General features: G+C 42.2%; 1 protein-coding gene across 2 annotated transcripts; it reads right to left on the reverse strand.

Moving 5' to 3' along the window:
• Positions 1 to 7,989: 7,989 nt before the first annotated feature.
• LOC116979099 (protein eva-1 homolog C-like) lies at positions 7,990 to 25,375 on the reverse strand. 2 transcript variants are annotated; one of them, XM_033030559.1, is made up of 8 exons: positions 25,110 to 25,375; positions 20,629 to 20,828; positions 18,757 to 18,880; positions 14,826 to 14,978; positions 10,975 to 11,118; positions 10,813 to 10,884; positions 10,321 to 10,413; positions 7,990 to 8,814 (listed from the first exon to the last, which is right to left on the reverse strand). In XM_033030559.1, the coding sequence occupies exons 1-8, from the start codon at positions 25,210 to 25,212 to the stop codon at positions 8,447 to 8,449; spliced, it is 1,257 nt and encodes a 418-aa protein (XP_032886450.1). In that variant the 5' UTR covers positions 25,213 to 25,375; the 3' UTR covers positions 7,990 to 8,446. The 2 variants fall into 2 exon arrangements, with proteins under 2 accessions (XP_032886450.1, XP_032886451.1); XM_033030560.1 differs by lacking the exon at positions 10,321 to 10,413.
• Between the last annotated feature and the right edge of the window lie 211 nt (positions 25,376 to 25,586).

Raw genomic sequence — 25,586 nt, forward strand, 5'->3', positions numbered from 1 at the left:
TCCAAATTTCATTGTCATTTATTTTTAAATGTATTATTTTTGGTTTCTGGGTTCTTGGGGCATCTGTGTTTTGCATAATCTTTTTAGTTGTGACAATTAAGCATCTGTCAGATTGTGATTCCGATCTATTCCTGTATTGTGTTGTAGCTATTGTGTGTATTTATATGCAATGTTGGTGTTTGTGTAGCTACTTTAGTTTGGGCGGCGCGGTCGTGTTGCTGACTTGCAGCGCCGGAGACCGGGGTTCGATCCCGACTACGGGTGCTGTCTGTACGAAGTTTGTACGTTCTCCCCGTGACCTACATGGGTTTTCTCCGAGATCTCCGTTTTTTCCCACACTCCAAAGACGTACAGGTTTGTAGGTTAATTGGCTTGGGTTTGTATACTTGGAAAAGTGTAAATTGTCCCTAGTGTGTGTGGGCTTGTGTTAATGTGCGGGGATCGCTGGTCGGTGCGGACTTGGTGGGCTGAAGAGCTTGTTTCCGCGCAGTATCTCTGAACTAAACTACAGTAAAACTTCGACTTGGAAATGTTGATGGTTTGGCATCAGGCTCACCAGCTCCTGGTTCCTGTGCACTCTAGAAACTTCATTTGGAACTTCTCTAATTGAATTAAGTGCGTTGGGATATAGTCTGGATCATTTGCCAGTCTGGCACCACAATATTGTTCAGGTTAGCCTGTCCTGTGATACCAGCAGCTAGGTCATTATACCAATCCTGTATGTTTGGTCTCTTCAACAACATCAATTTTAACATTGGACCAAAAGAAATGTCACTTGTATAATACTTTTACACATTAAAACCTTGGTTATTATTTTTGGATTCATTGGATTGTTAATACTGGATTCTATGATATTGCAGTTGTTCAAAGCATTCATGTTAGCTTTATTGCCAAATGCAACTTACTGACTGTGGTTTAGGCAATAAAAGAGGCTTCCGTTCACTTCTGATATTTGATCTTTGAAATGGTATTTTTGTTTTCATTGGTCTACATTTAAGCTTTTAATTACATGTTAAAATCAGATTTATTTGTTCCTAATAATGGCCCATCTAGCAATGGCGTTTTGATCCTGTACTCAACTAGCTCTCCTTAATGTCCTGAGTCCTCACAGTACCAGTGGGTCATCATTTAGTTGTCTAGTATGTATTGTGGAATTTCGGAGCTGTGTTGAGAGATTTGTTTCATGGGTTTTAAACTGAAATATCAAGTACACATTACTATGTCAGGTTTAAATAGTTTCGCAACTATCATGTAAATAATCTAAACTCAGATGTTACTTAAATCAGATGGCAATGATCACTTCAGGTCAACAAGTATAGAGTATACCGTTGTCTTTTTTCTAGTTGAGCATAGTTCATATTAATAGCATTTAATCACTTCCCGATCCTAAAGCACAACTTTTACATTGCTTCATATTAAAAGCATGGGTAATTAGGGTTATGTGCTTCTAGTTCTGGTGTATACATTTTGAAGAGATCACAATCAGCTTATGAAGTGTTTTGGCCGTCTCTGAAGCAATTGAACCATTTGTGATCTGATCCAAGGCTGTCAAAGTAGAAGACGTATCTACTGTAGATGGAATTTTGCAGTGTGCTTTAAACTTGACACATTTATTAATTATCTTAAAATCTAAAGCCATCCAATATTTAATTTTCATAATATATATTTTTCACAATATCTGGCATGCTGAATGCAGAGGATTCCCCTCAGTTCACGGCATAACAATTAGTTAAGACTCAAATGGGTGCAGCTGTGTTTCACAGTATTTCTGGCTTGCCTTTTATTTTAATTGGGGAGTTGCTTTCAGTTTGTTCTATACTTGGTAAATTATTTAAACTGTCTTTTTCATTGGAAAGGCATGATCGGTGGCCAGGCATCAGTTGTCTGCCAAGTGCTTTCACTGACACCCAAATGTATCACCCTTCCATATCATTATCCCTTCCTCTTTGCTCTACAACCTCTGCTAACTTAGAAATGCACAGAGCTGAGAACCAAATTTGCATACTTCTAGACATTGAGCTTCAGTTCCAATGCAAGATATCACTGTGGAGGCTGCCTTCAGGACTTTGTTAGAAATTTGTGTTTGGCCTTGTGCAGTCTGTTGCTTATTGTAAAATAATTATGTCCGTATTATTAATGAACTGCATTCATTATTAATAAATTCTATTGTTTTAACAGTTTACTGATTTTTTTGATTTTTTTTGTAATGGGGTTCCACTGTTGCTGAATTTATTTTTAACTTTCGAGAAAATGTGTACATTTAAGTCAATAAGTCAGCTACCCAAGTGGAATATGAGGTGCTGTTCCTCCAGTTTGCATGTGGCTTCACTAGTAATGGAGGAGGCTCTGGACAGGGAAATCAATATGGGAAGGGAAGTTCAAATGGTTTGTTACCGGGAGATCCAGCAGGCCTTGGCAGACACTTTGTAGTTGTTCGGCAAAACAATCATCCAGTCTCCCCTTGGTCTCACCAATGTAAAGGAGGCCACAATATTTTTGAGTTTCATGGTACCATAATTGGTACACGTGACAATAAACTGACCTTTAAACCTTTGAATTGTTGAAGCTGGACTCCTCTAACTCTAGTCTCATCTACATGCTGTGCTCCCAATGTGGCCACCTTTATCTTCTTCCCATTCCCATACTGACCTTTGTCTTGTGCTTCCTCTATTGCCTGAGTGAGGCCACACGCAAACTAGAGGAATAGCACCTCACATTCCATTTGGATAGGTTACAGCCCAATAGTCTGAATGCTGAATTCTTCAATTTTTCACCTCTTCTCTCCTTGTATCACTACCTTTTTGTCTTTTCATCTCCACCCTTTGTCCAGCTATATGCCAATTAAACTCCTCCCTCACCTGTATCCACCTGCCAGGCTTTGTCCCACCCCCACCTCTCATCCAGCTTTCTCCCCCCTACTACACTCAGTCTGAAGAAGAGTCCCAAGCCAAAATGTCACTTATCCGCGTTCTCCAGACATGCTGCCTGACCTGCTGAGAAACTTCAGCACTTTTGAGTCTACTTCTGAAGTGTCTCCCATCACTAATTGCAGCAGCAGTACAATTTTCCTTTGAGAGTCTTGCAGTGTTTAAATGGCACTTGGCCCCTGTGGTACATGCAGCCAAAGAGTGCACACCGCAACCAGGAAAAACTGCAGCAACGTAAGTTTATTTTTCTGCAATGCAATTGAATTGAATTGAATACCTTTATTGTCACTAAGACCTTACGGTCTGAACGAAATTTCGTGCCTGCATTCATACATACAATCATACAATAAATAACAACAATAAACACAAATTAACATCCACCACAGTGTATCCTCCAAGCACCTCCTCACTGTGGTGGAGGCAAAAATCTTAGGGTTACTGTCTCTTCCCTCCTCTTCTCCCTCTGCGCTGAGGCGATTCCCCACCGGGCGATGGCACAAACAGTCCCGCGGCTCACCGAACCCCGCGAGCGTGCCAGTTCAAACACCGCGGCCCGGGGTGGTCGAAGCTGCCGCCCTCCAGTCCAGCGGACGCAGCCGCTAGCCCGCGGCTGAACCCAGGACTCAGGTCACCGCCACCAGAACGCCGTCCCAGCCACCGGAGCACCGTTCCAGCCCCGAGCCGGATCGCCCTCACGTGAGTGCCGTTCCTCCCTCGAGCTGGGCCACTCCGACGGGAGTGCCGTTCCTCCCTTGAGCTGGGCCACTCCGACGGGAGCGCCATTCCACCCTCGGGCTGGGCCACTCCAACGGGAGCACCATTCCACCCTCAGGCTGGGCTGCTCCGACGGGAGCGTCACAGCCCCTCACGAGAGAGTCTCAGCCCCTCGTCAGTCCGCCCTCACGGTAGCGAGCCCAGGGCGAGTCCTGACAGGCTCTGCCTCCGGAGCCTCGAGGTCGCCAGCTCCGCCATTAGGCCACAGCGCAGACGGAGGCAGAGAAGGGGGATACGACAAAAAGTCGTATTCCCCCGAAGGGAGAGACAGCAAGCCCCGTTTCAAACCCCCCCCCCCCCCCCACATAAACACAGCTTAAAAACCAAAAACGTAACTACACAAAACGAAAAAAAACAACACAAAAAAGTAAAGACAAACGGACTGCAGGCGAGCCGCAGCCGTTCCCAGCGCCGCCACTTCCGGTGAACAGGCAGGGAGGGGTTAATTGTGCCCATACTTTCTCTCAAATTTGAAGAGGAATCTTAACAAATTGGTTTCCTTGACTACACGACAACCACTTGGCGTTTATCCAGTAGAGCCTTTTAATTAACTGCTCTGTCATGTTCTCACCAAGGGGGAAGAAAAGAGACAATATTTTTTTGATACGATGAGGGCTTTGACAGAAAGCGTTATTGCACATAAGAGTGTAATTCACAGGACAAACAGCAGTTAACAACGGAAAGCAGATTTTTTTAAAGTGACAAACAGCACCCAGGTGATAACATTGAATGAATTAATGTTTGCTGAGAGGGTTCATCATGGTGATGCTTTGTACAAAACATATTAGTATAATAAAATGTGTGCTGCTGAATTATGGAGCAATTCATAATTATGGTTGTATTTACAAATTGAATTTTGCTCTCTATATAAAATAGAACATAGGAACAAGCCCTTTGGTCCACAATGTTTGTGCTGAACATGATGCCAAGCTAAATCTCATCTACCTGAACATGGTCCATACCCCTCCATTCCCTGCATGTACATGTACCCATCTAAAAGCCTCTTAAATGCCAGTGGTCTGTTTGCGTCATTCACCATCCTTGGCAGCAAGTTCCAGGCACCCAACACCCTCTGTATAGGTAGGTCGGTAGGAAATTAAAAAAATTCCAGAGATCTTTGATTTCCTCCCACACTCTAAAGATGTACAGGTTTGTAGGTTAATTGGCTTGGTAAATGTAAAATTTGTCCTTAGTGTTAATATGCAGAAATCGCTGGTCGGCGAGTCCTGGTGGGCCGAAGGGCCTGTTTCCGCACTGCATCTCTAAACTAAACTACTGACTTTTCTGATCTGGGCCACCTCCATTGCCAGAGTGAGACCACACACAAATTGGAGAAACAGCAAGAAAATTGTCTATGGTTTAGTTTCTTACCACAAATCTCTCGTAATTTCTAACAGATACGTTTGTGTTAATTAGTTTGATCCTCATCCCTGACAATTAAGTGACCTAGTTCATATTAAGTTCCAATAAATAATAACCTGTTAGATTAAGCAGTAAACACACAAGCAGCATTAAACTGTACCCTGCAAAGAGTTAATATCTAAAGGATATTGGAGAAACCGAGTCCCCTGAAAAGCTGATGTTGACTCAAGAACCATTTGCTCAAGATTTAGTGCAATGGTTAACAGATTAAAAACAGCCCACATATTCATTTGGAAAGGTAGACACAAAATCGAAGACAGACACAATGCTGGAGTAACTCAGCGGGACAGGCAGCATGCTGAGTTACTCCACCATTTTGTGTCTACCTTCGATTTAAACCAGCATCTACAGTTCTTTCCTACATACTTCATTTGGAACGGATCAGTCGAGCACATAAATGTTTTTTTTTCCTCTTATCAAATAGTCATCAGAAACTATATCAAATAGAGTCATCAGAAACTATTACAATCAAATTGTGGGGTGTAAACTTTCATTCTTGTTTAAATAAACCAGAACTTGGCTGTTCATTGGCAAAAACAATATCAATATCTCTTATTTAAAAGAGAACGAATTTATGCAATGTTTCACAAAAATGTGTCCAAACACGCAACACAAATCATGATTGCCACTCGCACAAACAACAGTATGGTGAGTGAACGGTTAATTTATTTTGGCCAAGGTGAATATTGGTGCACATGGCATATCTCCCAGAGTTGCTAGGCAGGGTTTTTACTTGGATCACCTCATCCTAATGTAGCTCACTTTAATAACTGTTATTTAATATACATGCATTTTGGAAGTGCAGTTTGAACACCTTTTGGCTCTTAAGCAAATATAATAATTTGAACCATAGACAAAGTTAAAATATGGTTTGATTTGTAATATACAGACTACAATTAGTTCTGCATCATATACCCTGGTGTATGTTAGTGAATATATACCCAAGTTTCTTGGCTATGAGGCTTGACATGTTTGATAATCATGATAAGGTTAAAGTGCTGGATACAACGCTAAAAATAATGCATAGAACTGAAGTGTTATGTTCAAACAGTGTGATTGATATCTCTTGAAATTCCTTGTTAAAGGTTTTGGTGGGAAAAGGTCTTTACAAAACCAATGATTTAGAATCTGTAACCCCCTCAGGTATTAGTCATATATTAATGAAGTTCATAAAACATTCTTTTTTTCAAGGAAAGAAAGGCTGGTTTAGAAGCTTTGATTTCAGTCTGAGCCGGGTGTTCATTGAGACCAATATAAAGTGCTGACCTATACCCTTGTCACAATGAGAGATGGAGTCGGCCTTTCACACTTGAAGAGTCATCAAGAATGAAGACAGCCCGTGCATTAACAATAGAAAGAGTAAAGCCATATTTAATATTGATTTAGTGACATTTAATCTGAGAACCTGTGAATTATCTCTAACTCAGCACATGTGAACCATGTAATGAGTTGTGTCTATGTAATGAGTCATTCAGAAGGTCAACATTAAGATTTATTCAAAACCTTTCTCGTGTGTTTTCAGAATGCATTGGGATAAATTACAGGGAATATTACCAAAGGTAGATAAAAATGCTGGAGAAACTCAGCTGGTGAGGCAGCATCTATGGAGCGAAGGGATAGGTGACGTTTCAGGTCGAGACCCTTCTTCAGATATTACCAAGGTGCGATTTAAATTTTAAATCATAAGCATTATGCATTTGAGACCGTATATAATTCATATTATTCATGAATGGATATTTCAACTCCAAAAGCAGGTAACAGACACTTGTCTATATTACAGAATGCTGGAATGAAGAATCAAATAGGACCATTTTAACCACTAAATGTGCAAGGCAGGCCCCATGCTTTAAAGCAAATTCATTAGCCGTAGAGATCTCTAGATCCAGATTTAGTCATGCATCCCTTTAAACAGTCTGATTTTAAAAGGCCGGTGAATCCCAAACAAAAATCGTCAAAATGCAGCATCCTCAACAATCACTAGGTGTAGAAAGTGCAATCATTTTTTCCTTATCTACATGCTAATTACAAAAGGCAATTAACAGATTTAACTAAATCAAGAAATTGTTTGTCTTCACTCCAAGTAAAAGGGGAGATTTATTTTCCAAAAGAATATGATCACCATTTTTGGTTTAATATCCAATACCATACATTCAGGCGATGCATAGAATATTAATGCATCTAGTTCTGTTCTTGCCTTCAGCTCCTCTTTCTGCATTATTCCCATGTTACTCAATTGTATTAGTAAAAGTGATTTCAGCCAAGTATGACCTCCCATTTATTGACCCCTGACATTTCAATGTTGTAACTTAATTGTAAGAGTTACATTTCGATGTAGGATTCCAATGCCAATGATATTAATGCTGCACTGAATCACTGAATTCTCCAGTGGGACAGTAATGGGTGCATTTTTGGATAAATTACTGTAAAAGTATAATTGCAACAAATATGGCCACTCTGCGTCTGGGTTTCCTGCCCTTCAGGGTTGTTCTGGTGTGACCTGAAATTAAAGATTAATCAGCAGAACACAACGGTAGGCAAGTCTGCAACAAAAAAAAGTTATAAAGCTGGGTTTATTTTTCAATTTTCTGTTTACACCTGCTATATTAATGAGCACAAATTTCTGATAAGATGGTAGAGGCTCTTTAACTGGCAGTGCCAGTCTGAGGTGAGGTGGGTGTTGATCGTATAACACCAAGAATATTTTCAATCTTAGCTGAAATTTCTGCTGCCAATGGAGAGGGTTGGAAATTCGCTTTGGACAGGCAGAATTGGCACGTAAACATAGAATAAAATAAGCGGAAAAGAGAGTAAGACCTAATAGAGAAGCAAATGCTCCTTGTACCCGTGAAAGAAACGGACTTGGCAGTAAAGAGCAACACAGTTTAGTTTAATTTTAGTTTCATTTACAGTGTGGAAACGGGCTCTTTGGACCACTGAGTCCACACCGACCAACGATCACCCGTACACTAATTTATCCTACACATTAAGAACAATTTACAGAAGCCATTTGACCTACAAAATGTGTCTTTGGAGTGTGGGAGGAAACCAGGGCACCCGGCGAAATCCCACGCGATCACAATGAGAACGTACAAACTCTATACAGATAGCACCCGCAGTCAGAATCTGGTTGGCAGATGTCCTGATGTGGTCTCTTTGCTTCCTTTCCCAGTGAATTCACTTCTGTTTTACAGGCAACAGGAATTTTCCCTTGGTTTCCATATACCCTCATCATTCAACCCATTTCCTTTGTATAGTGCACTCAACCTTTACTTGTCAATTTGATTTCAACCTTTTAATCTTTTTATTTTGTTACTCTGACCTTATTACTGATGATGATTCAGGTTCTGGATTGCATAGGGGCTGGGCTCCTTGTTCAGCCACATTTCCCTGTCTCTTAGATCATTCTGTTCCCCTCTGTCTACTATCACAGCTGCCATCTCTGGGCTGAAGATATTATCTGACGCCCTATACTGTCTGGTCAACTGTCGAAATGAGATGTCAGAGGAGCCATCATCCTCATCGTCTGAAATCTTGATGTGCCCATTTTCACTTTCTTGGTTGTCTTCTGCCTCACTTTGTAGCTTGCTGATGTCTTGTCTCAGTAACATGTGAAATCCAATAGTGCAGAGGATAAACACTAAGCCAGAACATACGCCAGACAAGAAGAACAGGGCCACTTTCTCTGGGAGACCTGAGAGGAAACAGATCAGACACAAATTTAATCAATCTGGAAACAGGATGACCAGCCAGCCTGTTTTGTGTGGCTTTATTTGAATTTTCTAAGACATAAACCATAGAGCAAGCTGAGATCTAGGGAAGGAGTAGTTTAAAATCCCCACGCCCAACTGCATCCCAACAAATGTATGGATTTCTCCAGGATATGATGTTAAAATGATAACCCCACCTCAATGTCTCGCAGATGCTCATTTTCTCATATTATGTAGTACAGGGCACGGCTGAAGCATTTAAATGAAGAAGCTACTTGCCTCATAGCCAGCTGGCTTTCCTCAACACTTGAAACCCTGGCATAAATAAGATCCTCTGATTGCTGCAAGCCTTTCTTGTCCTCAACAGGTGATGCAGGGGTTGCCAAGGCCAGGTGGCCAGCACACCACAGTCCAAAGTGCAACTCCTGAATCAGGTGTCAGATCCTCCACCTACTCTGTCTACAATATTCCTGGTTCCTGTCCCTCCCTGCTCTGCTATCCTCCATGCAGTCCCCTGATCTCTACCCATCCCTTCCAACATCTTACTAATCCTTCCTCCATCCCAACACATTCCCAGCAGCAACCCCCAACCTCTTTTGGCTTTTTACTTCCTCCTCTCCACTTCCCAACTTGAGCTTGGCACTGATGGCTTTATAGCTCAATGGGGGCAGCCAGCCTCTTGGTCTGCAGCTAGACAAAAGTGCTGGAGAAACTCAGCGGGTGCAGCAGCATCTATAGAGCGAAGGAAATAGGCAACGTATCGGGCCGAAACCCTTTTTCAGACCTCTTGGTCTGCATCTGGGAGAGAGGGACACCATCCACAAGATGTGGACATCACTGGCAATACCAGCATTTAATGTCTTCCTCTGACTGCTCACAATTCACATGACAGGTAGGAGTCAACTGGTGATTTGCAATCACATGTGGACCAGACTTGGTAAAGGTAGTAATTTCTTCACAAGAAGGACATTTGTGCACCAAATGTTCTTCAGGTCCTACAGTTACAAGGGACCAAGAGGATCTTTGCAGGTTCAAATATCCAAAGATGTCTCCTGTCGCTCTTAAATAATAGGGACTAAAATGTCATTAATAATTAAGATCCTTGCTTCATTTGACCCAGCAACAATGAAAACAATCAAAGCAGATCCAGTGCATTATTACTAGGAAGCATGAAGCTATTATGTCCTCTTAGCTCATGAGAGTAAGAATTCAAACAGCAGCAAAGTTTATCCCTATGAGATTACAATCTAGTTACTTCAAATGTTACCTTTTGTATTGAACATGGCTTTAATGAGACGGCAGCAAAACAGTTGTGAATTTGATTAATAAGTGGGATTTTTTTTTTAAATGAAATAAGAGTGAGTTAGTGTGAGTTGGTGTGAGTTGAACCACCCAAATTGTTGCCAAATGATACTTCTTATTGAATATGTTTAGTCTTTTTTTCATTTACAACAATATTAGAGGTACATTGGCAGCATGCAGAGACGTACCCCTAATGTGGGCAAGAGTGGCCAGGGAACTGCTAATAATGGCGACATCTTTGGCGTAAAGCATGGACATTCTTGGACCATTATACCAGCCACCTGCAGCAAATAAGGACAAACTAACTGAGAGTTCTTTCAAAACTGACTCTATTTTCCCTGTACTACACAAAGCCTCAAGAGTGAGCCTCAGGCAATTTTTAGAATGAAGATTCAGAAAAATGGTAGAAGAAAATGCATGAAATTATGCTCTCCATAAATATGTTAGTGTATACATCTGCAATGTAAAAAAGCATTATAATAAATATAATATGAATGGGTTCATTTGTTCTTTCTGGTGGACATTACTAGCACATCAGCCTTAATTTTAAGGTGGAACCATTTTAAAGGCAGTGGGTTAAGAGAATTTGGACATTTCTTCCAAATGCAACAACTAAATTAGCTAGCAAAGGATTTCCTTCACTCAGTTGTGTCGACAAAGACAAATGTTAGAAACCCTACCGTGAGTATAATCTGATATTAAGAAGGGCTTGACTGGTCCTTGACCAGCCTCCTCAAAGAGCTTTTTTGGAACTGAAATAAAAAAAATGCACATTATTATAGAAATTTGAAATCTTTCACTCCGTGTCACTAATTAAAATGATCATTCTGTGATTTAGTTACCACATGTATATGAAACATTGAGTTGTTTACGGATTCCAGGGATGCAGGGGTCACCAAAGCTCAAAACACTGGCAGTGATCGAACAGTTTGCTTTGCTGTGGCAGCTTGAGGAGACGATTCTTAGAGTTGTGGGCGATAAACACTCTGAAAGGAAAGGAAGTTATTCAAAGCATTGTGCCAGCTGTTTAATCCGCCCCACTTCCACACCTCCTTCCTCCTTATCATCTCTCCCCATGACATTCCACAAGTACCAGCCAAGTCCCACTTTTTGCACTGAGCAACTTCACATGTGAATCTTACAAAGTGATATTTGCAAGCTGTGTGGTGATAGTGATTGAGTAGAAATTCTAAACCCATCTACAACATCCACGGATCACTATATTTAATATATCTCCTTCAGTATCTCACAGATTAATTCTACCTCCCTTTAGAGCTTAGACTTTTGATATACAGCGGGGAAACAGGCCCTTCAGTCCACCGAGTCCTTGCCGACCAGCGATCATCCCGTACACCAGCACTATCTGACACACTAGGGACAATTTACAATTTTACCAAAACCAATTGACCTACAAACCTGCACATCTGGAATGTGGGAGGAAACCAGAGCACCCAGAGAAAACCCACGCGGTCACAGAGATCGTGCACACTCCATACAGACAGCACCCGTTGTCAGGATCGAACCTGGGTTTCTGGCGCTGTAAGGCAGCAATACCTTGTCCAGTAAATCATTGACAAAGCCATTGTCAAGAAAATGTTATTACATGCTCTGTGAATGAAGGAACTGCAGATGCTGGTTTAAACTGAAGATCGACAGAAATGCTCTGTCCAGTATCATTAATTCTTCAGAAACCAAGAAGCCTTTAAAGGCTAACAAAGACATGAATTGATTTAAAAAGTGCAAGCCAACAAACCCTTCTCAAACAGTCGTCAGGGCTTTGTAAATTTACACAGTTCACTGTTGACTAATCACAGATCTGAAGCAGCGCATTTGTGTTTGAATTAGATAGTTTACTTTCTTACCAATGTTAATTGCCTGAGGATACAATATTTAATCACTGAGACATTACATTAGATCTCTGTACTATGATTACTGTGCAAATCCATATATTTTTTGAGTTTTTCGATTAAAGGAACATGAATCAAACCAAAATAAAGACAAAGATGATTTGCATTATTCTCAAGCAAAATCCAGACAAGTAGATTTTGCAGCAAAGATCAATGGATAATAGATTTATTATTGTTTCTTTAGTTATTCCTTAGCCTTGGATATTAGAAACATAGAAACATAGAAAATAGGTGCAGGAGTAGGCCATTCGGTCTTTCGAGTCAGCACCGCCACTCAATATGATCACGGCTGATCATCCAAAATCAGTACCCCGTTTCTGCTTTCTCCCCATATCCCTTGATTCCATTAGCCCTAAGAGCTATATCTAATTCTCTCTTGAAAACATCCAATGAATCGGCCTCCACTGCCTTCAGTGGCAGAGAGAGGAAATGCTGGGTTACTTGAAGTTAGGGAAATCAATAATCATAGCACTGGGCTGTGGGCTGCCCAAGCAAAGTATGAGACTCCAATTTGCATTTAGCATCACACTGACAATGGAGGAGACCTAGAACAGATAGGTCAGTGTGGAGAATTAAAGTGTCCAGCAACTGGGAGATCAGGTTGGTTCAGGTGGACTGAACAAAGGTGTTCAGCAAAATGATCGCCCAGTCTACATTTAAATTTATTATTATTATTACATTTGGTCTCACCGATATATAAGAGTCCACATCTTGAACAACGGATACAGTAGATGAGGTTGGAGGTGGTGCAAGTGAACCTCTGCCTAACCTGAAAGGACTGTCGGGGTCCCTGGACAGAGTTGAGGGAGAAGGTATAGGGGCAGGTGTTGCATCTCCTGCGGTTGCAGAGGAAGGTACCTGGGGTGTGGGTGGTGTGGTGGGGAGGAATAAGTTAACCAGGGAGTTGCAGAGGGAACAGTCTCTGCGGAAGGCAGAAAGGGGTGGAGATGGGAAGATGTGACTAGTGTTGGGATCCCGTTGGAGGTGGCGAAAATGTCGGAAGATTATGTGTTGTATGCGACGGATGATGGGGTGAAAGGTAAGGACTGGGGGCACTCTGTCCATGTTGTGATTAGGGGGAGGGGGAGCAAGGGCGGAGCTGCGTGGTACTGAGGAGACACGAGTGAGGGCTTTGTCTATGATGGGACAGAGGAACCGCCGTTCCCTAAAGAATGAGGACGTCTCAGATGTCTTGGTGTGGAACACTTCATCTTGGGCGCAGATATGGCATAGATGGAGGATTTGGGAGTAGGGGATAGAGTCTTTGCAGGAAGCAACGTGGGAAGAAGTGTAGTCAAGATAGTTGTGTGAGTCAGTGGGTTTGTAAATTTGGGTGATCAGCCATGATCATCATGTTGAGCAGCAGAACAGGCTTGAAGGACTAAATGGCCTGCTCCTGATCCTCTTTTCTACATTTCTGTGGATCTCCACTCTCTGAACGGACAGGATGAATGTCGTAGCAATACTGAATTAGCAGATTATCTCACTGGCAATGATGTGTAAACAGCTTGTTCATTCTCACAGAATACTGTCCTTATTCACACTCACCTCGTCTGACACACTCTTTATAACTACTGTACATGTCAGTGAGAGACCCTCTGTTTAATTGCACATCTATTTCATTGCCCGACATTACAGCCACCAGATATGATATGAAGCAACAAAATAATTAAAGACTGAATTTTAATTAAAATGTTTAATTGCTCTTCTGAAAATCGATCAACTCTCCAATGGCCCTGTGGGTAAATATCGGCAATGGATCAGAAGAACTCCGAGACTCTGCCCTCCAAGCCTGTTGTGATAACTAGTCTTAGTGAGGGCTGGCACGGTGGGGCAGCGGTAGAGTTGCTGCCTTACAGCGCCAGTTAATTGCTTCTGTAAATTGTCCCTAGTGTGTGGGACGACAGATAATAATAATAATAAATTTTATTTTTATAGCGCTTTTCTAAGACTCAAAGTCGCATTACAATAGTAACAGACAATAGCAAACGGAGAAGCGGCGAACAAACAGCGCCAGCGTCCTCTCCGTGCAGGACATAAAGAAAGAATACAGACATAACAATAATAGACATTTAATCGGAATAACATATAATCGGAATATAACAAATAATAAAGACATCACAGAGACACAAATTAAAAACAGAATTCAATCCAAAAACAGAAAATCAAAAACACAGTGTGAAGATGGCACAATGGGCTAAGTGTTCGGCTGGCGACCGGAAGGTAGCCGGTTCGAATCCCGCTTGGAGTGCATACTGTCGTTGTGTCCTTGGGCAAGACACTTCACCCACCTTTGCCTGTGTGTGAATGTGTGTGAGTGATTGGTGGTGGTCGGAGGGGCCGTAGGCGCAGAATGGCAGCCACGCTTCCGTCAGTCTGCCCCAGGGCAGCTGTGGCTACAGAAGTAGCTTACCACCACTGAGTGTGACTGAGGAGTGAATGAATAATGCGATGTAAAGCGCCTTGAGTATTAGAAAGGCGCTATATAAATCCCATCCATTATTATTATTATTAGGATAGTGCTGGTGTACCAGGTGATTGCTGATCGGCACGGACTCAGTGGGCCGAAGAGCCTGTCTCCACACTGTATCTCTATAGTCTAAAGTAAGGATGGCAACAGAGCCAAATAATCCTGATCAACATTGGGTAATTTTTCTACTAGACAGTGATTGTGAAAAACTAAACTAAAATTAAACTAAAAATTCTGCACGTGATGGGAATCAGAAACATAAACCAATGATGCTCGGAAGTAGTTGTTGAATTTCATCTTCTGACTGTAGACTCACCAATATCTGGTGTTGAGCTGTTCGTTGAGGGACACTCCATATTCCCATAAAGGGCTCGTCCGTAACTTGCCGTGTAAATGACAAGGACAGTTTGGTTCTTACACTGGAGGTGTAACGTCTCATTCTCACATACTAGATTGCTCTGGTGTCCGTCTGAAAAATAATCACACTAAACAACATTAAGGATCTGAAGATGTTCTGCAAGTGATCTAAGCCCATTTTCAGTAGCAGAAGTAGTGGGTCTGTCATCCAGATGCACCAAAACAATGTTGTGAATGTTAAAAAAACCCTGCATCTCCATGGATAGAAAATGTTTAGTGGGATAAGGGCCAAATTGTTTCATGGTTCTATTCTGAAACAGAAGAAGGAGGTCCCACCAGTCCTCAACCAAAAAACATTAAATCAAGACTTTTTTCTTATAATCAGCTGACAATATGGTTGATCTGTTTTGCACAATACTGCATTCATTGTGAAATACCATGAAGGTGCAAATAAATCCAAGTCTTTCTTATCAGGCAAGAAAAATGAGCCCAGTCAATCTCAATGGAAAATGGTTTTCAGGCGTCTTGTGAAAGAATTACACATAACTGTCAAATGGCTTCACCTCACTCCATAGTTTCCTTATTAACTTTAAAACTGAGCCAGTCACAGCAATGATGAAGGAGCTGGTGAATTTATCCAACCCGTCATTGCTAAGGAATAACAGTGAATGGGCTCCTTTATAGACCAACTTTGCGCTATTCCGCCCATATATTTTAAGGACATTTTCAAGAAAATAAACATAATACAATTGTTTTGTGGTATTTGTTAAAAACTGAATACAACATATATATTGCATAGTTTAATTATGAGTAGTGCTAGGGTAAATATTCAATGAAATTGGTATTTTAGGAAGTGCATGCAGAGTAATATGACATGGTAGACGATGAAAAATGAATGTTAGAGCTTTACAGAAAATTAGACTTACAGACAGTTCTCAGGAATGGACGGACCCCTTATATCCTCCTTGGAGCATCTGCATTGGCTCCTCCTCCCAGGTAATAATTACCTTTGGTATCCTATCATTAGTACCTGCCAGTTTCTCATCGACTTGCCAGCACATGTGTATCGATGACAACCAGCCACAATACCATTACCGTTCATCCTTCTAAATAGCACATTTGGTTGATTTGGCATTTAGTGCAGGATGAGCAGTAATGTTTGTCTATTGGATGACCAACCAAGCCATTGACTTTAGCCCCAATTATTACATAGAAACATAGAAATTAGGTGCAGGAGTAGGCCATTCGGCCCTTCGAGCCTGCACCGCCATTCAATATGATCATGGCTGATCATCAGTATCCCGTACCTGCCTTCTCTCCATACCCTCTGATCCCCTTAGCCACAAGGGCCACATCTAACTCCCTCTTAAATATAGCCAATGAACTGGCCTCGACTACCCTCTGTGGCAGGGAGTTCCAGAGATTCACCACTCTCTGTGTGAAAAAAGTTCTTCTCATCTCGGTTTTAAAAGGATTTCCCCCTTATCCTTAAGCTGTGACCCCTTGTCCTGGACTTCCCCAACATCGGGAGCAATCTTCCTGCATCTAGCCTGTCCAACCCCTTAAGAATTTTGTAAGTTTCTATAAGATCCCCTCTCAATCTCCTAAATTCTAGAGAGTATAAACCAAGTCTATCCAGTCTTTCTTCATAAGACAGTCCTGACATCCCAGGAATCAGTCTGGTGAACCTTCTCTGCACTCCCTCTATGGCAATAATGTCCTTCCTCAGATTTGGAGACCAAAACTGTACGCAATACTCCAGATGTGGTCTCACCAAGACCCTGTACAACTGCAGTAGAACCTCCCTGCTCCTATACTCAAATCCTTTTGAGTCCTTTTGATACCCAGTCACTGATGATCAATGGAAAATCAATCAGTATGTTCACAGTCAGTAACATTGCACAAATCCAGCCTTTTTTTAAATTTAGAGATACAGCGTGGAAACCATGCCCTTCGGCCCACCGAGTCCGCACTGACCAACAATCGCCCATACACTAGTTCAATCCTACATTCGATGGACAATTTATAGAAGCCAACTGACCTTCTAACAGTAAACTCCTGAATTGAATCAGTTCACATTAGCAGCTAAGCCTTTGATTTTCAAGGTCTTAAGTTTGAGAAGTATCTCTCAAAACATCCACCTCTCTTCTTTAATTTAAGATATCTACATTTTTTACCTTTAAATCTTTCACTAGCTACACTAATGGAATATCATTTATTTTTGTAGCCCAGAAAAATACTTTTGTAGGGTTTGATTGTACTATATTAATAGCAATTGCTGTTGCTAAATTTCATCTTTCATCCCCTGAGTGAGAAACAGCATCAAGAAGGGAAAAGGCACATGTAAGAAAAGCCAAACAAGATATCCCTCAAATGTAAATAATTTAAATTGTGTTCAACTGGTTAGCTGAACCTGACCCTGACCCTGTCACTGGCCCAGCTAAGTTCATCTCATCCACTCCATGAATACCCAATGTCCCCTTCAATGATTTTCCAATCCATATAAACAGGGCTTTAAAAAAAAACTCTGCTCCTGTGGCATTCCACAGAGCTTCCAACATCTAAGCAACCATGGCAATATTTTACCGGTTCTAACTTTGGTCTCAAACTTCACCACATGTACTTGACTCTAGCCTTTGTCTCTTACGCGGCCGATCACCCCCCCCCCCCCCCCCCCCCCCCCCCCACATCATCTGTATCCACCTATCACTCGCCAGGCTCTACCGCTATCCTATCTCTTTCTTTCACTTTTCTCCCCTCTTACTCCATCAGTGTGAAATAGGATCCCAACCAGAAGTGACGTCTGTCCATTCCCTCCACAGATCATCTGCTCTTCCTCCAGCAATTTGTATTTCCCAGCATCTGCAGCTTCTCATGTCTCCACAAATAATCTAACTTCTGGCAAGCAAGTCCATCAAATTTGTAAAATTCCAACTATTTGCTCACAATCTGTTGCGAAACTACCTGCGGTTAGTTAAGTGTTAAAAATGGTAACGTTCAACTGTTTCATTTCTAAGCTCATTGCAACACATTTGTGATGCATCTTGTGTCTTCTCCAGGATCTCAACAGAATGTTTTACGGTGAGGTATAATCACTCCCTTTGTGATCCAGAAGATTCCATGACTTTTGTCAAAATCATGTTCATCTACTCTGGCCTATCTTCCAAAGCGAACTCAATGTACAGAGTGGACTCTGCACTCTCTCCTGTTCTTTTGATGGGAAATCTTTATTCACTAAATCATTAACTCTCAATGTCCCTTGGTCAATGTCTACATATTATCTTAGTTGGCAGAAACCACACCCAGTTTTCATTATTGCTGTTCCAAACCCAGTATTTAAATATTAATTTGACCTCAAGCAACACTCAGGATTTCTCAGCACCTCTATAAGATACTGGATAATAGCTGGTTGTGTAAACTAACAAAGATACTTAAATACAGTAGATAGACACAAAATGCTGGAGTAACTCAGTGACTCAGGCAGCATCTTTGAAGAAAATGGATGGGTGATGTTTCGGGTTGGGACCCTTCTTCATCTATGTCCACATACCTGACACGTCACCCATCCTTTTTCTTCAGAGATGCTGCTTGACCCGTGGAGTTATGCCAGTACTGTGTGTTTATCTTTGGTACAAACCAGCATCTGCAGTTCTTTGTTTCTACTTGAATACAGTGCCAGCCAACTGCTTCTAGTGTGGCTTACTCCCATATAGACTGTCTATAATCTTCTACAGACACTTGCAACAGAACATTTGCACACATTTTGTAAAATGATGACAGTATTGCAGGAATTATCGCTAACCAATGTTACACATGACACAATGAATCCTAGGATGGATGGATGTGAAATCAGACAGAATCACCCACCCAAACATTGGTTATCCACTCACCAGGTTTGCACTTGAATGAAACAATTAGATATTTACTGGTCCCAGGGCAAGGATCAGGACCAAAAACCCGCCTGTTGACTGAAAACTGGCATGAGTGCTGTTCTTGACACTCATCATATAATTTCTGTTAAAAAAATATAGAATTAATGTTGGAAAACAAATCTAATCCTCATGCACGAGGCTCCAATTGGAATGCTCTAAAATAGATAATTCTCAAGTTCTCCTTTTCCTAAGTTCCCTGCTGCAGTAAATCAGACCACATTAGCGAAGCATATGAATCCATGTCTTTCTCTGTTAGATTATGTTGTATGAGTCCTCGGGAGAATCCTGCACATTCTGAGGTATCTTAGCAAGTTGGTAAGACTGAGCTAATGCATTAGATTTTTTTTTAATGTAATACCCCTTATAATAACTCTAATGTGCACCTGAGATTATAATGTTTGTAAATGGCCAAATATTGCTGGAAAATATTGGTTTCTACAAGAATTGAACTCATACTCAGAGGCACCTTGCATCCCAACACTTGGGACTATCTTAGTTGGGGCATCTTGGTTGGTCAGCATGGACCATGAGTTGGGACCAATGGCCTGTTTACATGCTATGTGACTTTATGACTCGCTGACAAGCCATTAATGAGACATGGCGTCAGGGCCAAGTAAGGAATAAAAGAGATTTAGCACAGTTTTGCGGACTTGTAAGGAACAGGAGAAGCCCTCCAGAAATAGAGGGGGGGGGCGTCATGGTTAATGGGTGGCACGGTGGCACAGCGGTAGAGTTGCTGCCTTACAGCGCTTGCAGCGCCAGAGACCCGGGTTTGATCCCGACTACTGGTGCTGTTTGTACGGAGTTTATACGTTCTCCCCGTGACCTGCGCAGGTTTACTCCGAGATCTTCGGACTCTTCCCACACCCCAAAGACGTACAGATTTGTAGGTTAATTGGCTTGGTGTATGTGTAAATTGTCCCTGGTGTTTGTAAGATAGTGTTAGTGTGCGGTGATCGCTAATCAGTGCAGAATCAGTGGGCCGAAGGGCCTGTTTCCGCACTGTATCTCTAAAACTAAAACAGAGCCAGTTTGCACAATCCACAATCCTACCTCCCCACACTCCCCCACCCCTCCCTTCCACCTCGCCACCTCCTGGCACATGACAGTGAGCACGTCAAACCTGGAGCCAGACAGCCTGGAAAATATAATTCCATTTACCTGCCCTGTGTTTGAGGCCCAGCTGCAAACAAATAAAAATAGAAACAAGGAACTGCTGATTTATTAAAAAATTAATTAACTACTGGAATAACTCAGCGGGTCAGGCACCATCTCTGGTGAATATGGAATCAAGTGCTGGTTATCCCGATCTGAAATTTCACTAATCCATTTTCTCCAAAGATGCTGCCTGTCCTGCTGAGTTACTGCAGCTTTTTGTGTCTATCTTCGGTTTAGACCAGCATCTGCAGTTCCTTCTTACACAACAAACACATTTAACCTTTTTAAACAAAAAGATGTCACAGTGCAAACTCCCTTCCACTGTGTAAAAGGTAGCCTTGCACAGATATAATATAATGCCCCTGTCCCACTTAGGAAACCTGAACGGAAACCTCTGGAGACTTTGCGCCCCACCCAAAGTTCCCGTGCGGTTCCCGGAGGTTTTTGTCAGTCTCCCTACCTGCTTCCACTACCTGCAACCTCTGGCAACCACCTGCAACCTCCGGGAACCGCACGGAAACCTTGGGTGGGGCGCAAAGTCTCCAGAGGTTTCCGTTCAGGTTTCCTAAGTGGGACGGCCCCTTAACTCAGTAACCGCGTGTGCAGTACATAAACTGTACTGAAGCATCCTTTTGATCTGTCGCATGGCCAAGCAGGGTGGGACTCACGCACCGGTACAGCTGTGACAGCCGCACAGTTGATGCTTTCAGCTGATGTGTTCAACCCACTTGGGCACAAATGTTCACTGGAAACACGGCGACCATAGAAGGCTGACAGAATGCTGATGGATGTCTGAGGTGGGCAGCTTATTGAGAAGCGATCCCCGTCACAAGCGTGCACTGTGTGGTTTTGCAGAATCTTCAGGAGGTAACCTGGTGAATGGAAGCAGATCACTGAAGGATTGTGAGCACGTCTTACCTTTGAACCTTTGAAAAGCCTGTCATAAATACTATTCTTCAACAAAAGTCATCTTTCAGTATATAACGGCCTCAACCTAAGTTCCCCAAACATCTCCCAACTGTACCTCTTACACATTTGTACATACATCAAATAAGTTACAATTTTGAACAACCCTATGTCCCTCATAAACTAACACTTGCTGTAAGTCATGGAAGAGTTGTTCAATTATTACAGTTACAGATGGATCTGTTTTTCTTCCCACACAGATATATTTATTTAACAGGACAAAAACTACTAAGCAATGGTCTTTACAAAGCAAACATAGAAGATAGAACTTAGATGTACAACGGAAGATAGAATATATAGAGAGAACAATAAACAGAGAACAGTGCAGCTCAGCAACAGGCCCTTTGGCCAACAATGTTTGTGCTGAACATGATGCTAAGTTAAACTGATCTCATCTGTCTGTACGTGATCAATATCCCTCTGTTCCCGCATTTCCATGGGCTTTTTTAAAAGCCTCTTAAACACCTCTATCATATCTGCCTCCACTACAATGTGTTCCAGGCTCCCACTTCCCTCCCAGCACATCTCCAGTAAACTTTCCCCCTCTCACCTTATAGCTATGCCCTCTAGTGTGCATTTTGTAAAAAAGTTCTGACTGTCAACATATGAATTTAAGCAGTATATGAAATTAATTGCTGTACTTAGTTAGCAGACCTTGAACTTTTAACTCCCCTGCCCCTAGACATGCACAATGTTGATGCTTCTAGATCAACAGGGTATGGAAATGTCGTTAAATGAGTGCCAAGCACATATATAGTCGTCCCACTGAAGCCAGCATATTACAGGAGAAAGCTCTCATCCTCTGCCACACAATGTTTGCCTTTCATTCTCTGAGCAGCTGCAGTTGCCTCGTGTTGTTCTCAAGCAAACACACTCTGCTGTGCCAGCCACCTGGAGACAGTGAACATTTGTGCCCAGATCTGCCTCTTGTGTGACCTACTGGTGGATAGGTGGCAACAAGCTGATATCTGCCCAGTTACTTTCTTTTTAATTTCCATCTTGCTGATCCATCTACCATAAATGTTACTCTCGGAAGATCATCTACCCTCTGACTGCCCTCCTCTAAGTTCACTCACTAGTTCTGTCACAATTCTTTAACATATTTTCTTATAAACTATTAACTTACTTTCCACTGTTTGCATTGCTTTCTACATTCCTCTTAAGTCTCACACATGAAATCCCTTCTAACTTTTCTTTGCTTCTGGTCCTAACCCTACAGTGATGCCTCCTTATTGTGTAGGAAGGAAATGCAGATGCTGGTTTATAATGAAGATAGACATAAAATGCTAGAGTAACTCAACGGGTCTGGCAGCATCTCTGGAGAAACGGATTAGGGTGGGAAATCTTGTACCACTTTATTTAGATTTGATCACCAGTGAAAATAATCTCTCTATTTTATTCTCCCAAAGCTTTTCAAGGATTTGAGCACATATTTTAGGTTCACATGCTGCATAAAAGTACTTTATATAAATTAGGAACAGGAATCGCCCATTCCCCAGGCAGTGAAGAAAGCTAATGGAATGTTGGCCTTCATAACAAGAGGATTTCAGTATAGGAGTAAAAAGGTTCTTCTGCAGTTGTAAAGGGCTCTGGTGAGACCACATCTGGAGTATTGTGTACAGTTTTGGTCTCCTAATTTGAGGAAGGACATCCTTGTGATTGAAGCCATGCAGCGTAGGTTCACGAGATTGATCCCTGAGATGGCGGGACTGTCATATGAGGAAAGATTAAAAAGACTAGGCTTGTATTCACTGGAGTTTAGAAGGATGAGGGGGATCTTATAGAAACATATAAAATTATAAAAGGACTGGACAAGCTAGATGCAGGAAAAATTTTCCCAATGTTGGGTGAGTCCAGAACCAGGGGCCACAGTCTTAGAATAAAGGGGAGGTCATTTAAGACTGAGGTGAGAAAAAACTTTTTCACCCAGAGAGTTGTGAATTTATGGAATTCCCTGCCACAGAGGGCAGTGGAGGCCAAGTCACTGGATGGATTTAAGAGAGAGTTAGATGGAGCTCTAGGGGCTAGTGGAGTCAAGAGATATGGGGAGAAGGCAGGCACGGGTTATTGATAGGGGATGATCAGCCATGATCACAATGAATGGCGGTGCTGGCTCGAAGGGCCGAATGGCCTACTCCTGCACCTATTTTCTATGTTTCTATGTTTCTATATTTGGCGACTAAAGCATTCCCTACTTTTAATAAGATCATGGCAGATCAGATTGTAACCCCAGCTCTGTATTCCATTCTGAGAGAAATGAATGAATGTATTCATTATACAGCACGGAAATAGGTCCTTTAGCACAACATGTCCATGCTGACAAAGAAGCTCCACCTACGCTAGTCCCACCTGCCCGTGCTTGGCCCACAGCCAGCTAAACCTTTCCTATCCATGTGAAAACTTTGTACCTCAGGTTCCTATTAAATCTTTTCCCTCTCTCCTTAAAACTATGTCCTCTAGTCTAGTTTAGAGATACAGCACTGAAACAGGCCCTTTGGCCCACTGATATCCGCACTGGACCAGCAATCCCCCGTACATTACACTATCCCTACACACGCTATGGCCAATTTAAACTTTATACCTACATCCTGTAAGTCTGGAGTGTGGGAGGAAACTGGAAAACCATGTGGTCCATGGGAGAACTTACAAACCACTCCATTACGACCGGCATCCGTAGTCAGGATTGAACCCGGGTCTCTGGCGTGATAAGCGCTGTAAGGCAGCCACTCTACCACTACGCCGCTTGCAACTCTACCACTACGCCTTTAGTTCTTAAAAGCCCTTGTGCATTCACTCTATCTATTCCCCTCATGATTTTATATACTGTACCTCTGTAAGATCACGTGTCAGCTTCCCGCACTCCAAGGAATGAAATCCTAGCCTGTCCAACCTCTCCCTATACCTCAGGCCCTCTAGTCCTGCTAACATCCTCGTAAGTCTTCTCTGCACGCTTAGCAGCTTAATGACATCCTTCCTATAGCAGGGTGACCAAACCTGAACAAACCTGATCCTCGAAATGTGGTCTCACCAACATGTTTTACAACTGTAACATAACCTCCCAACTTCCATACGCAATACCCTGGATAGACACAAATGTTGGAGTAATTCAAGAGGACTTCTATACAAAAACAGGGATGTAATGCTGAGGCTCTATCAGGTGCTGGTAAGACCGAATTTGGAAAATTGTGAGCAATTTTGGGCACCATATCTGAGGAAGGATATGCTGGTTCTGGAGAGGGTCCAGAGGAGGTTTACAAGAATGATCCCAGGAATTAGTAGGTTAATCTATGATGAACGTTTGTTGGCAGTGGGCCTATACTCACTGGAGATTAGAAGAATGAGGGGGGACCTCGTTGAAATATACAGAATAGTGAAAGGCTTGGATAGAGTGGATGTGGAGAGGATGTTTCTACTAGCGGGAAAGTCTAGGACTAGAGGTCATAGCCTCAGAATTAAAGGATGTTCTTTTAGGAAGGAGATGAGGAGAAATTTCTTTAATCAGAGGCTGATGACTAAAGAAGTACAGGTGTCAGAGGTTATGGGGAAAGGCAGGAGAATGGGGTTAGGAGGGAGAGATTGACCAGCCATAATTGGATCCTACTACTATTCCTTCTGACCTTATAAACTTCCCATATTAATCTCAGGGATGTGCACAGCAAGGTGTGTCCCATCCTGAACTTTCCCCTCCCCATCCCAATAATTATTCAGGACATACGCAAACGTGTATGCAGACCAAGTTTCTGCTTAAAGTGCTCCTCCAAAAGCTGTCACATTTATGCTGTAAATTCTAATGGCATCCCAAGGACTGGAAACAAACTACAAAATTGATAAATGTTTCAAATGCAAGCGTTTCGGCTCGTTGCCTCATCACAGCAACGTCTCCAGTTTTGTAATGTCAACTATCTTCTAAGGAGCCTCTTCCAACTATTGTTAACCCTTTTACGTGAAGTCTGGGAATACAGTCACCGATCAGGGACTTTCCCTTCTCATCCATGAACTAGGCTGACCTTTCAGGAAGTACCGGATTTGCCTGCACTATCATTTTAACCATGTCATTCACCTCCAAGGATCCCCTGAGACACCTTTCTTTAAGGATGCAGATAACTACCTTACCTGGTGTAAAATCTAAAGAGAAATATCCACAATCAAACGTAATTGTAATGTTCATATTCCAAGCAAACACTTACCTGAGAAATCTGGAGCAGCTTCAAACTGAGCCCAAAGGTACAACCAAACCACCGTGGCAAATGAAAATCCCACGTCACATCTAAACCGTTTCAATGCAATCATACCGAAGGCTTGATCAGAGAGAGCAGGTAAATGTTCATTCTGACTGGTGAATAATCATTCCAGTTTTTCTATCACATTTGGTGTCTGGCTCCCGGCAGATGCGATGTGATCACGGGTAAGCTGATGAGTTGGCAGCCTTCTATGGCAAGGGCTGCACATTAGACTCAACACTGACTTTTTGTTAGATATTAAATAATGGCAGCTGTTGATAAAGATTGTCACAAGGCAGTTGTGCAAACACATTTGGTGCAGCCCTTTCCTGAAGGCACTCCTTCTCCCTGGGAAATAGTACAATGGACAAAGGCAATCCTCATGTACACTGAGCTTCTTTCTGTGTGATCGTCAGCATTAGCTGCTACTTAATCATAAAGAGG

The sequence above is a fragment of the Amblyraja radiata genome, chromosome 12 (assembly GCF_010909765.2).
Source record: "Amblyraja radiata isolate CabotCenter1 chromosome 12, sAmbRad1.1.pri, whole genome shotgun sequence".
NCBI classification, from domain to species: domain Eukaryota; kingdom Metazoa; phylum Chordata; class Chondrichthyes; order Rajiformes; family Rajidae; genus Amblyraja; species Amblyraja radiata.